A 13,476-nucleotide genomic window follows, 5' to 3' on the forward strand; every position below is an offset into this window, starting at 1 on the left:
AGCTCAGAATGTCTGGGCACGGTGTGGTTTTATTCCTCCTTTTTTACCTAAACTGTCCTTTTCCCCGTCGCCTTACGCCAAGGGTAGGGGGTGTGCATAGGCAGAAATTTATCTATGCTTAAAACTTTCTTTCTTGAAAGTTCATACTTACACATTTTTGCTTTTTGTAACTTTTTACACTCGCTTTCTAAGAGCGTGTGAAGATTTTTCTCTTTTAGTTCAAGATATTAAAAACAACTACTCAAGGTAAGTAAACTAACATTTTATTTTTTACGTATGTTGTTAAAATTATATTTGCTAAGTTTTAGTCACAAACCCTTCAACTTTTTTTCTTATTTTAGAAGTCCGAATAACAAACAACGCCACCAAACATGATTTGTAGCTAGCTTAGCTGTGGTAGCCACAATCGGTTCCGTATGATTTCTAGTTCACCATTTTCCCTACTTTAAAGTTTGTAATATCCACCTCCGTAATGTTGTCGGTGCTCTATATTTAAGTTTTTACTTGTATTTTGTGTTTTGAGCTGTGTTGCTCTGAATTGGATCTGTAACGGCGTTCAATCTCCGTTGGTGTGTGCGGCAGGGACATGTCCTGACATGACGCAGGAGCTGCCCCAGCAAGGCCCGATCCCTGTTCAAATAATCAAAATGTGTGAAAACTATGAGGGTAATGCAGGTTTAGGTACTTAAAAGGACGTGGGTTCAATTAAAGCCTTATTGGAAAATCTGTTCTCACACATCATAGATATTTATCCGTGTAATATTACCTATTTTCTAGTCCCGTTCAGAGGGAGACTTGCTACTGGATTACTTACAAATATGGAAGCAGCCCCCCTTTAGGTGTCCTGTGTCACGCCAAATCTCTAATTTGGTTCATTTGTATATATTAACGTTATTTCGAAGTTTTTTTTAAAATGGTAGTTGTTATTACTGCTGTTTTTAATCAGTCTGAGTTGTTTTTTTATTTTAAACTGTATGTAAAAGTGGAACCTTATCTGGATGCAATCTGCAGGGTTTAAAAAACGTTTTAAAATCAATTTTAACAAACAGAAGTTAATTCTTGTCTTCATCATTGAGTTTTGTTTTCCTTTTTTTTCTATCTAGATGATTGACACAGTAACTGGAGCACAGGCCTTTGCAGTAAAAGTAAAGGACCTGATGGATCTGGAGGGCCGATGCCAACCCAAGCTCACTGGCTTGAGGCTCATAGAGACCGCCCAGGACAACGGCCTCAGGATGACCACCAGGCTGAGAGAGCTGGAGGTGAAGGACCTGCTTTATCTCTGCAGGTTCTTTGGCTTCAGCTCTGAGACGTTCTCGTTGGCGGTCAGCTTGCTCGATCGATTCCTCTCTGTAATGAAGGTTTGTGAATACTGTTGTGGCATGTCATGTTACTAGTAGAGATACACCCATTGCAATTTTGTAGTAATTATTGTTTTCGTAAAAGTAAAAACTAATCAAAGTAAAAATGGTCAGATTCTGCTCTCAAGACAATTTCTTGAGGCATCTCTATTAGTCCCATTAAATCCACTAAGTAGTTTTGCACTAAAGAGGCCTCTGCTTGTTACCTACAGATTCAACCAAAGCACCTGTCATGTGTTGGCCTGTGCTGCTTCTACATCGCTGTGAAGTCCTCAGAAGATGAGAAGAACGTGCCCCTGGCCAACGACCTAATCCGCATTAGTCAGAATCGCTTTACGGTGTCTGACATGATCAGGATGGAGAAGATCATCATGGAAAAGCTCTACTGGAAAGTGAAGGCCCCCACGGCGCTGCACTTCCTCCGTCTGTTTCACAGCCACATCCAGGAGCAGCTCGACGCCGAGAGGTTAGAACAAATAGTCGCGTTATCCTTAATAGCTTGTTGTGTAATGACAACAATCCCGTTAAGTTTGACAATGATTGAAATTGGCCCCCTTTTTTTTGTTGTTCACTCAAATACTTGAAAGTCAGATTTTCTTTTCAAAATCACTCTTGGTAAGCACTTTATTTGTTTTATTGCCATATTTACCTTTAATCCCCCCCACTCAATTGACAAAGTTTGTTGTTGCATGAGGATTTTTAATGTGTTTTAATGTTGATTTATTTTCCCAGCAGGGAGATGCTGAGCATTGAGATGCTGGAGGCGCAGCTCAAAGCCTGTCACTGCTCCTTCATCTTCTCCAAAATCAAGGTAGGCTCAAAACAGATGTCCACATTTCCTGGTCTCAAGTATTTGCAGGATTATAAAGGAAGTTCTATTGTTAGCAAGTAGCTTGCTGTAGTAATATCTTTATGTGGCTTGTTTATAGAGTTAACAAAAAATAAAAAAATTAAAAAAAATCTACAATTACTGCCGTTGGAAAAATGGATGACGCTTAAACGTGTTTCACTCTTAAGTTTTTAGGTTTCAGAGTTGGTTAAATGCTGGTTTTGGTTCTGTTTGAACAGACTGAATGGTCTCTGCTGTTTTTATCGAACTTTTCTTTTTTATTTGCATTTATTTGATGAGCATGAGGTCCTTACTGGAAAAAAAAATCTGGAATTTGATTTCTGTGTTTTTCCACATCTGTTTAAGTATGAATGTACATAAGAGTAGGGAAAATATTTGTATTACCAGACTTTGTTGCATGATCCGTTGCCTAAACAATGTACCCATTATTCCATCTCTCCACTGTGTCCGTTCTTTTCTTTCATTTATTTTTGTCCGTCCAGTTCCCAGTTTTTCTCTGGTAGCAAATGCAAACCCTGCCCTCTGAACAGACATCTCCAATAAATGCACATAATGTTTATATTTTAAGACATTTGTAAAGGACTGAGAAGTCTTAATTCTTGGAATTACAACTTGGGAAACAAAACCGTGTAGCAACCCTGTGAAAACATCTCCATTTATTTATTTTTTCTCCACAGCCGTCTCTTCTTGCTCTGGCTCTGCTGTGCTTCGAGGCCCAGGAAGAACACGACCCTGAACACATGACCCAAATATCTGAGGCCCTGAAAAATCTGCAGCACCTGCTGAATGTGAGTTCTACTGGAAACGATAAATCTAGTGTTGCTCAGTAATGCAGTATGACCTCATGTGTACTGATTTCTGGTGTGTGTTTATGTGGCTAGGTGAGAGACGGAGACCTGGTGTGTGTTAGAGCACTGGTCGGGAAATGCCTGGCTGAATACGCCAACACCAAATGCTCCAGACCGAACAGCCAGAGACTCCGCTGGACCATCTCGGGAAGAACCGCGCGCCAGCTGAAGCACAGCTACTACAAGATCACTCATCTTCCCACCATCCCCGAGTCAGCCTGTTGAAAATCGGGCGCACGGATGGCCTTGCATGCAGGGAGAAATTCCTGCTGTATGGTCGTCCACTTAGTTTTCCTTGCAGATCTTCATTCTTGATAATGAATTTCTTTAAGGAAAATATGAAACCTTTAGGAAACTTTTTTTTTTTTCCCCCCCCACCTTTTCCAATAACAAGGAATACTGCTTTGTCAAATCAGCCAATCCACCCCTCCCACATCCTGTTAAGTTATACTTTCCTGGTTGAGTTGCCTGCACAGGTGTACAGTATGTTCTTGTTTTAATCCGTACCCAGATGATTTTGGTATGGGTTGCTGGTTTTAAGCTAAAAGTATTGAACCACCTAGGTCCTCAGTCCACCATGTGGAAGAGGAGGGAGAAGGATTTTGTGATCAGCAAAAATGGAACCAAGAAATCGGGCCCAAAATCCTTAACTCTCACCCTAGGTTGCTAAGCTGTCCTGAATGCACACTCCTACCCAAGGTGATGACTTTTTTTTTTTTGTTTTTTGGCGAAGGAAGTCTGGTTTTTAACCAGCAAAGTGAAGCTGGTGGCGATCCTGTCAGTTATTTGGACGCACAAAGCCTCCACAGTATAACTCGATTGGTTATAGTTGAAGAAAAGTGGGCACTGCCGTGGAAATGTAGGTCGGAACTTGTTTTGCATTTTCTTTACCAATTTCCCAGTGTAATACATTTTATTAGTGAGGAGAAATAAAACGTGTTCTGGAGTTCAAAATGGTCAAAGAGATACACAATCTGACCTTATGTTTGTGCACCTTTCAATAAAAATTTATTGAAAAGCTACACTTGAGTGCATTCTCATTATTAGAAGGCAATAAGTGTTTTTTTTTTTTACAAGTAGTCTTGATTCTTCGTATTTTAGCAACACAACTTGTCAAACAAGGTCTACAAAAAGTTCCCTGTGACTGAGGCAATCCAGAAGAAGACACTGCTGTGAAGAGTCTCTAACTTTTCCACATTATGGTCAATCTGTCTGGCTGGAACCGATTTCCTGTTCTCAAAGGAAAAATAAAGTACATCCGCTGCTGGAAGTCAGGAGAGAAGAGACTGTCACTGCTGTAAGCTGGAAAAATCTGGACCTCCGCCAGCAAAGTTTCCAGAAATCTCTGCCCCACTGAAGTCAAATCCAGGATTCTAGACAAATTAAAAAAAAAAAAAAAAGTCGCATACAGTTGATGGTTTAAGCCAGGGAATACATTTTAAACCATAAACAGTTTTTATAGTGTGTGTGTATATAGATTGTTTTAATGTTAAGTAGGACTTAAAATTCAAAAAGCAAAAGTGCTTTTGCCCTTCCCCAAAAAATGCCAGAATCATACGATTGTTGGCAACAACTTAGCTTTTTCAATAAGCAAACCTGGTGTAAATTAAAATTTACAATGGGTTACAAGATAAAACCCATTGAACCTGTGAAAATCTTAGTCCATCTAGCCTTTCCTTGTAGAGATTAAAGCATTGTGGCTAACATGGATGTACACACAACATGGATATTTTTGGCAACTTTTTTTTTTTTTTTGCTTGCATTTAAATAAGAAATGCATGATCTTAAAATCTTTCTTCACTTTAAGGTTATTTCTGACAACAATTTTTCCAGTTACATGGTTTTGTTAAAATACAGTCTTAAAAAATATTGTGTGTAATCTGCAACTAAAAATCTAAAAGCTGTTACACCATGTCTATTTCACATATTGTCACTTTAGAACCACAAAATCCAACATATTTCTATTGGATTTCTTGTGATAGACCAGATTAAAGTTAGAATCTATGAATTGGAAAGAAACTTTTAGAGGATTATTAAAGTTTTTAAAGATGCACTGATACCATCTCAGTGAGACTTGAGGATAGAGTAGGGTAAAAAAAAAAAAGTACAAATACTTTTGCATGACACTGTTATTCAGTGTAATAATCTTGTATAATAACTGTGTAGTTAATCTTCAGTATTATGTTACCATTCAAGCGTTTTCTTTCATTCATAAAAAATGCTTTACTTAAAGGTGTGTCTCCCCTTTACGCTGTCCTGGCAGCACCCTGTGTGTGTCTGAGTGGTTTTGGGTCTAACTGACCTCTCTCTGGAACCGCTCCAGCGTGAGCTTCCTCTGCATCTGGTCCTGGACCCAGGCATTCGCACAGTACTCGCCCTCCAGCAGCGAGGTCCAGCAGTTCCCTGCTTCTCTGTTCGTCTTCATCAGGACAATCCGGATTAGACATTTGTCCTCTGAAAAGGAAAGAGAGTAAATCAGGATGGACGGATGTTTTGAAACATTAACTTCAGGTGGAGTTGGTGAACGTTTTGAGGTGTTTGCAGCTCACCCAGCGTCCATGTGGCCTCGTCAGACACGGTCATGTCAAACAACCTTCCCTGGTATGAAAAACACATACGTTATGTTTGCACGCAGCAATCAAAACTAGTGTGACATTAGGACTAACGGATGGTTGTAACAAGTTACTACAAGTATAAATAGAAAAGTGTAAACTGGTCTTATAAATCATGTAAAATATGTAGATAAAAGGCTAACAAAAAATAGAAAACTGTCTTTCCTTACTTATTTGTGAAAGTCAAACTCATATCGATACAATGCACATGAGATGATTTTTTTTATTTGCTGTAATTTTGACAATCATGGCTTAGAAATAATACAAATTTAAAGTCAGTATTTCAGAAAATTTGAATATTACAAACAGTTCAATAAAAGGTGTTTTAAACAGAAATGTCAGGCATCTTAAAAGTAATTCCACTTCTTGTGAAACTCCCAGAAATCCTTGAATGGATTTTACTTGACACGATTTTCAAGGTTACGGCCATCGCTGTTGCTGGTCCACATTTCACTACCACACTTTTTCCTTCCACTCAACCTTCTATTAGTATGCTATAACATTTTCACGATATTTTAATTTTCTGAGAGGATATAATGGATTTTCATCGTCTGTAGGCAATGATCATCAAAATGAAAAGTAACAAAGACTCACTCTATGCGGAATGAATCTACGAGTTTCAGTTTCTGAAATGAGTGACAAAAAAAACCTGAACTTTTTCCAAACGTTCAGATTTATTTTTCTTTTGTGGCTGTACTTGAACTCACTGGGGTCAGTTTTAACACTCTACTCCCTTTCCTGGTATGTGTCTAAGGATTTCTTTTTGCTTGAATTTAAACAAGAAATGTATGGCCCTAAAGGTTTTATTATTTTTATTATTTTTCGACCTTTTTTTTTTTTAGCTACATGGTTTTCTTTTTGTATTATTGCCATTTTTTTTACACTTATTTATGGTTAATTTTTTGTACTTTTGTACCTTCAGACCCAAATGTATATTAGGATGGTTCTAAACTTGTCTGTATAATACAACTGAAGAAAAATAATTACTCTCTGAGACGAATACCTAGCTTCTTACCTTGAATATTTCCTTCCCTCTGACCTGCAGCTCGATGTCTCTGCTTCCTAAGCGGCACTTCACCTCTTTAGCAGAAGTCCCTGCAGGCACATGGACTTCGATGAAGACCTCCTCCATGGTCTGGTACCAGGACCCCCAGGGTGTCTTACACGGGACAACCCCGCTCCTCTCCTCAAAGTGGACTGACATGCTGCCGCTTCCCAGCGCCTGACAACGCTTACTGGTTATACTGGTCACCGGTGCGGGTCTTTTTATCCGGAATCACAACAAACTTCAACTTCTTCCTCTCCATCTGTTTCCGGTTGAGTGTAGTCGTGTATTTATTTATTTTACCTGCAGTACCCCCTGCTGTCCGACTGCACGAACTGCACGTACGTTCATGTTTCCCGATGCATCATTAACAGGACACTCTCAGTAACCTTTGACCTCTGTTAGTTAGACTTGAATTGAGGGGTTTATTTCTTATTTAAATGATGCTGTAATTTTCTCTCAACAGCTATAAAACGAATCCAGTTTGTCTAAAAATGGAGTGGATTTACTAATCTGTTAATTAGATTACTGTTCTCGTCTCACTGCATACTATTCTTGAGCAGACGCTATAGCAACACAGAAAAGAGAACCTCTCTTACACATATTTTATTGTTGATTAGAAAATTACAGAAAAAACTGATAATTGTTTCTGAAGATGGCTGCTGCCCCTTTATCCGCGGCTGCTCTAATCTGCTTGATTAGGTGAGTCTTGAATTTAAAATTGTTACAAGGGAATTTAAGGTGTAACTATCTCTATGTCTATGCAGTGTAGCTAATGCACAAGGAGGTGAAAAAGTATACTCAGACAACATCACTCGCATTTTGGATAGACTTTTGGATGGCTATGACAACAGACTGCGACCCGGTTCAGGAGGTAATTACAAAACTTGTTTTGTAATCTGAAAAATATAACATTCCCCAGTTACTGTGTTATGCCTTTTTTGCATAACACATTGGTGGTTTGTCTGTCATTGTTGTAGGTGGTATTACAGAGGTGAAAACAGACATCTTTGTTACCAGTTTTGGGCCTGTTTCAGATGTTGAGATGGTAAGTTATGCCTTGCAAAAAATATTATTTTTGAATACTACACGTTGTATTTTTCCTGTACAATTTATAATACAAAAATGATCACCCAAAGATATTTACTGTAGCTACAGCGATTATGGACAAATTCAAAGTTTGTCTAAAGAATTCATTCAGTGGTGATGGAGGTGGTTAGAGTATGTTTCCCAAAAATAAATAACCATGTTTAACTAAAACTCTACAGTGATTATGTGAGGTTAGACTTTGTATGTTGTATATTTTTTAAAGCTGTAAAAATAGAAAGGTCCAATTGATTCTTACTTGTGTAGAATTTATACACACAACATGAGTTTCACAGATACAAACATTCCTATAAAAGTGTTCAGGTTTAAGTAAAACAGTCAAAGTCCCAAGCAAAACTTAAAAAGACCTTTAGGACGTCTGGATAGATTTCCATCCACACAACTTTGTTAGATCACAAGAAGTGTTGTTTTCTCTGAAGCAAAATCTAAATAAATGAATGATGACTCAAGATGTCTGCTCAGTACTGAATATGTGCAGACTGTTACGGTGCCTCAGTGACCATCTGCCATGTGACCATCTAATAAGCTTTAATTTGTCTGACTAGCCCCATAACTCCATTATTGATGGCCTTGAAATCAATATGACAACATGTCAGACAGCGAGAATGGCCGAATGGATTGATTCATGATTATGTGGGATGAGTGGCATCCATCATCGCTCATTATCTCCCCTCACCTTTCACTGCAATTTGAAAGCTCTATGCACATTATAGAATAAAGCCATGAGTTAGGGGGGTCATTAAAAATATCTGGGGTTTTTTGTCCACTAATGGTGTTTTTGTTCAGGAATACACCATGGACATGTTCTTCCGTCAGATGTGGGTCGATGAGCGGCTGAAGTTTGAGGGCCCCATTGAAATCTTACGCCTTAACAACCGCATGGTGGACAAGATTTGGACACCAGACACCTTTTTTAGAAATTCAAAGAAGTCCATTTCCCATAATATGACCACGCCCAACAAGCTCTTCCGTATAATGCAGAATGGGACTGTCCTCTACACCATGAGGTGTTATTTTGTTTTCAAGATATCTGTACTTGAGCTTGGATATATTGCAACAGAGTAGCAGCATATTTCAGTAGAAAACAATAGGAATTTAGTCTTTTGTGTTTGTATTCTGCTTATAGACTAACAATCAGTGCAGAGTGTCCAATGAACCTCATGGCTTTCCCCATGGATGGCCACGCCTGTCCTCTCAGGTTTGGGAGCTGTGAGTACAGAAGATGTTCTCAACAGAGCAAGCATAATTTAATTGCCACCGTTTTAGACATTACACTTGATTGAATGAGCATGTTTTTCTTTTAGATGCGTACACCAACAGTGAAATTATTTTCACCTGGAGGAAAGGATTAGCGGGGTCTGTCGACTGTCCCAAAGAGTCAATAAGTCTTCTGCAGTACGATCTGGTTGGACAGATCTTGTCCAGTGAGATAATGAGGTCAAACACAGGTAACACATCCTATCAGTGAGGAGATTACTCTTCTTCTTTCACACTTCATACATGATGCAAGACCTTTGAATAAGAGGCCAAATGAGTATTCAAGTTTTGTTAAATACAACAAAGATTTAAGGTTCAGAAGATATTTTTTTTTTACAAGAGAACAGAGTTGTTATCATGTACTGCTCTGCTCTTTATTGAGCACTTCTAACTTCACACGTCGCGTTTATTTTCCAGGTCACTATTCTGTGCAGGTGGTCCACTTCCTTCTCCAGAGAAAGCTCGGCTACTACCTCATACAGACCTATATCCCCCTCATCATGGTAGTTGTGCTGTCGCAGGTCTCCTTTTGGATCAACAAAGAGTCTGTTCCAGCACGCACCGTCGCTGGTGTGCACCCTTCCTGTCGGCATCGTTATGCAATTAATGTCTGCTAATGACTGTGGCCAATAAAGTTTCATGCATGCTTGATTAACAAATATCTGCCTCTCCTTTAGGCGTCACCACGGTGCTGACCATGACCACCTTGAGCATCAGTGCGCGGCAGTCCTTGCCCAAAGTGGCTTACGCTACAGCCATGGACTGGTTCATCGCTGTGTGCTTCGCCTTCGTGGCCTCCGCCCTCGTTGAGTTTGCAGCAGTGAACTACTTTGCCACCTTGCAGGCAAACCGCCTGAAGAAGCAGAGAGCCAGACAAGACAGGCTGGAGGTGCTGGCCGCTGGTAGTGACGATGACGACACGATATCTGTTAGTAGTTGAATTTCGTGACATTAAAAGATGGATGACTTTGTTTAGTTTTCAGTGAGGCTTAAACGAGTCAGATATCCTGTAGCTGAATCCAAAAACACTGAAGAGAATGACAGCAGGAAGCCGTGGCTCCTTCTGTCACTAAATGAAGCATCCATCCTTCATGAATACACAATTTATTTCCATACAGTCTATTAAAAGAGAGAAAACTGATTTTCTTACTGTCTGATACTAAATACAATCTTTTCCTGTTTTAAGTCATTTAGAATGACCAACATTATTTATGTTTACCAATAATTTCTGGATTTGGGATTAGTAATAATTCTATTTAGATTTAAATGTATTATTTTCTTTAAATTCAGAAGTTAGCATACACCAACATTTTGTTATTGGGAAAGCCAATGTGATGGCAATGATTAAAGTTACTTATTAATTCACAACATTTAAGTTAACTGGAGGTTCAAACACTGGATGTACGTATTTTTTGGTTTTATGATTTGGATTGGATAGTCGAACATTATTCCTTAATAAATAAATAAATATTTTTTTTTGTGCATTTTCTCAGGTTATATTAATAGTCAGAAATCCTTAAGTTTGTCAAGAAATAAAAATAGTATAAATCTTTAAGTTTCCAGACTAAACATTATGTAAATTCATTTAAAATATTTGTGCGTTATACTTATTCTTGATATACATCTGCAAAGTAACAAAAGGTGGAAAGTTTGCAGAGTTTTTTTTTTTTTTTTGCTCCACAAGAGCTTTAAAACAAGGCATAGAATACAAATCAGAACGCAAATAAGCATTTCTGTGCATTTCCAAATCATGCCGCTTCCATTATTGACCCCATTAAGGGTCCCTCGCAACACAAATTTGCTGTTTTGTGCTTTCATGTGGAGCTACAGGTTTTATGCTAATACAATAAGCCACCACAGCGTCCTCCTGGGATCTGTCTCACGTGTAAAGCTCATGGTTGGATGTTTCAAAAATAGCTTCAGTGTGAGAACAGAGTACAAATCCAAATACTCCCTGTATTGCTTTGAAACCAGCCAATGAATTTCTAGAAAACTACCTGCTGCGCTCTACAGAGATGCTTGAATGTTATTAACATACGTGAATTTAACTGGCAGAATTCAACTCATGTTGAGTGCATTTTTTGTTTCTACTGTTTTTCTCTTATTGATATCCAAAAACTCAACTTTTCACCAATTTAATCTTCCTGCCTCTTTCCTCTCAGACGGACAGCAGCCACCGAGAAGGCCTGAAGAGGAGAAACCACTCAGTGAGCTGCAGCGATGCTGGAGATATCCCCCCAGTGCCCATTTTCCTCCAGCAGGGCTCGGCTTTTCCTCAAATCCCTCAGCTTGCCGGAACAAGCCCGATTGACCTCTACGCCCGCATCCTCTTTCCTCTGACCTTTGCCCTTTTCAACTTAGGGTATTGGTACATATATCTGACCAAAGAAACCATTGAGTCGGCAACGTGAGTCATTCTATTTTTTTTATGATACAATTTGGATAGTTTAGATTTTTACAGTTGAATTGCATGTTTGTTTGATTTAGCCAAACAAGTTATGATCAAGAAGCTTATTTACAAGAGGCAAGGCGGATAATGTAAATTAGTTTTAATATTTTAAATAAGAAGACATTATTTAAAATATGGCGGGTTTCTCTCACAGTTCATAACATTGTAATGTGTTGTCACATTACATCCCCAAGTTTCAGGGTTTCTTTTTTTTATGTATTTTGCATGACAGACCATCAAAAATTACATTACTGGGAAGTGAAAAGGAATGGAGATGTGAATTTAAACTTTTTACAAATGACAATTTTAAAAAGGGTGGAATGCAGATATACTGAGCCTCTCTGCGTTAGATTTTTTTTATATATACAATTCACTCATAAACTTTGACTTCACTTCACTTACCTCAGCTGGTCATACAGAGACAAAGATTTTTTTTGCACATTGCCCACTCAAATTGATGGGCAGCGTCTGTGATTAGCAGACCAGAAATGTACATACATCTAATAAAAACACACAGAAACTCTTTTTTTCTCACTGTCCTAAGCTGAATCAGATCAAACTTCCCTTATTTCGGTTCTGTTGGGATGATGAAAATCATTTCTATTTGCTAATTGCCACAGTAATGAGAGCCTCATTCATCATTGTCTTCAAAATCATTGATGTCACATTTGGAGGCACGCCTGTGGATGTATTTTCAGGTCACGCCTGGAACACACTGCTCTCTTGTTTGACACAACGGGAAAATAAAATCAATCAGCCGAGATATCAGGAAGACAATTACAGAGCTGCACAAGTCTTATTAATGATGATGTTTGTGGATGTAACCAGAGTTAATGTGGTGGAGATAAAGCTATAAGAATGCTTTTCCAAGAACCTGTACTGAGAAATGTCCCAGTTGAAAACTATGTTGCCCTTCTTCTGACTGCTTTTCACCCATTTGGAGCTGAAGCTTACAGCAAGTAAATTTTCTTTGCTGTATTTTGTTGTTGTTATTGTTATCTATAAGGCTTAGGTTTAGTGGTGTAAAAATCTTTGTGGGATTTTAAGTCAAAGACTTCAATTAGTCATTCAATTTGACCCTATTTCTAACGCTGAAACACCAACACCAGTTGGAGCTATACAGAGGAGAATGATGTTAGGTTGCACCGACACTACGAATGCCTTTTCTTTTCTTTTTTTTTAATCATCTAAGGGGGATGGAGCTTGCAGCTAATTTAAGAAGGAAGCAATGCATCATATTTGCAGGCTGGCAAACCCCCTTTTTAATAACACACTTTCTCTGTGGGGAATAAGACCAACCAGAGCTCACTTTGTAGTTTATTACACAATGAACCAACTTTTTGCACTCATAAGTGAGCCACTTCCGAAGCATAAAGCTCCATGGCCAACAAGGAAAATGGGAGCTAGAGTGTAAAAAAGACCGCAAGAAAAAGAGAGATAGAGAGAGAGAGAAAAAAAGAGACAGGGTGGTGGGGGGAGATCTGTTATGTAACGCAGAGGAGTGCAGATCTGCTCATCATGCTTCTCATGTTGCTGTCAGAGAATATTTATGGCTGTTTTGTTTGTTTAATGTGAGAGAGAGGCAACATGGAGAGCATGGCAGCAGCTGTGGCACGTCCGTTCCCTGGTACGCTCCGTTTCCACGCTGCTACTTTTGAAGGGTGTGAGGATGAAGAGTGCCAAAGCAGAGCTGGCTGCAGCACACTGCAGAGAGAGCTTCTCTGAATGTGGAATAACGGGAGCTCACGTTTGTGATGTGCCGTCTTCTGGTCTTGCAGGGAAATGGATCTGAAAAACTGAGAAGACGACGTTGAGGGAGGGGGAGCACACATGCAGCCGGAGAGACCTTCAGGATCCATCCATCCATCCATCCATCCATCCATCCATCCATCCATCCATCCATCCATCCATCCATCCATCCATCCATCCATCCATCCATCCATCCAT

At 39.1% G+C, this 13,476-nt stretch overlaps 3 protein-coding genes across 3 annotated transcripts in view; 2 read left to right on the forward strand and 1 right to left on the reverse strand.

Moving 5' to 3' along the window:
* The first annotated feature begins 80 nt into the window (after positions 1–80).
* ccng1 (cyclin G1) lies at positions 81–4,081 on the forward strand. Its single transcript, XM_007548409.2, has 6 exons — positions 81–246; positions 1,104–1,361; positions 1,574–1,827; positions 2,094–2,172; positions 2,889–2,999; positions 3,093–4,081. Exons 2-6 carry the CDS (start codon positions 1,104–1,106, stop codon positions 3,282–3,284), a joined length of 894 nt encoding a protein of 297 aa, XP_007548471.1. The 5' UTR covers positions 81–246; the 3' UTR covers positions 3,285–4,081.
* Positions 3,443–6,990, reverse strand: nudcd2 (NudC domain containing 2). The gene is made up of 4 exons (XM_007548408.2): positions 6,687–6,990; positions 5,609–5,657; positions 5,362–5,513; positions 3,443–4,432 (listed from the first exon to the last, which is right to left on the reverse strand). The coding sequence occupies exons 1-4, from the start codon at positions 6,873–6,875 to the stop codon at positions 4,349–4,351; spliced, it is 474 nt and encodes a 157-aa protein (XP_007548470.1). The 5' UTR covers positions 6,876–6,990; the 3' UTR covers positions 3,443–4,348.
* A 318-nt stretch (positions 6,991–7,308) lies between these two features.
* Positions 7,309–13,476, forward strand: part of gabrb2a (gamma-aminobutyric acid type A receptor subunit beta2a) — a 52,503-nt gene continuing 46,335 nt past the window's right edge. The window contains exons 1-7 of the mRNA XM_016669617.1: positions 7,309–7,418; positions 7,484–7,590; positions 7,697–7,764; positions 8,610–8,830; positions 8,950–9,032; positions 9,128–9,271; positions 9,498–9,601. Of these exons, the coding sequence (XP_016525103.1) occupies positions 7,372–7,418; positions 7,484–7,590; positions 7,697–7,764; positions 8,610–8,830; positions 8,950–9,032; positions 9,128–9,271; positions 9,498–9,601 (774 nt within the window). The 5' untranslated portion in view covers positions 7,309–7,371. The remainder of the gene's footprint in view (positions 7,419–7,483; positions 7,591–7,696; positions 7,765–8,609; positions 8,831–8,949; positions 9,033–9,127; positions 9,272–9,497; positions 9,602–13,476) is intronic.

This window comes from Poecilia formosa, unplaced genomic scaffold, assembly GCF_000485575.1.
Source record: "Poecilia formosa unplaced genomic scaffold, Poecilia_formosa-5.1.2 Scaffold26, whole genome shotgun sequence".
In the NCBI taxonomy this organism is placed as follows: domain Eukaryota; kingdom Metazoa; phylum Chordata; class Actinopteri; order Cyprinodontiformes; family Poeciliidae; genus Poecilia; species Poecilia formosa.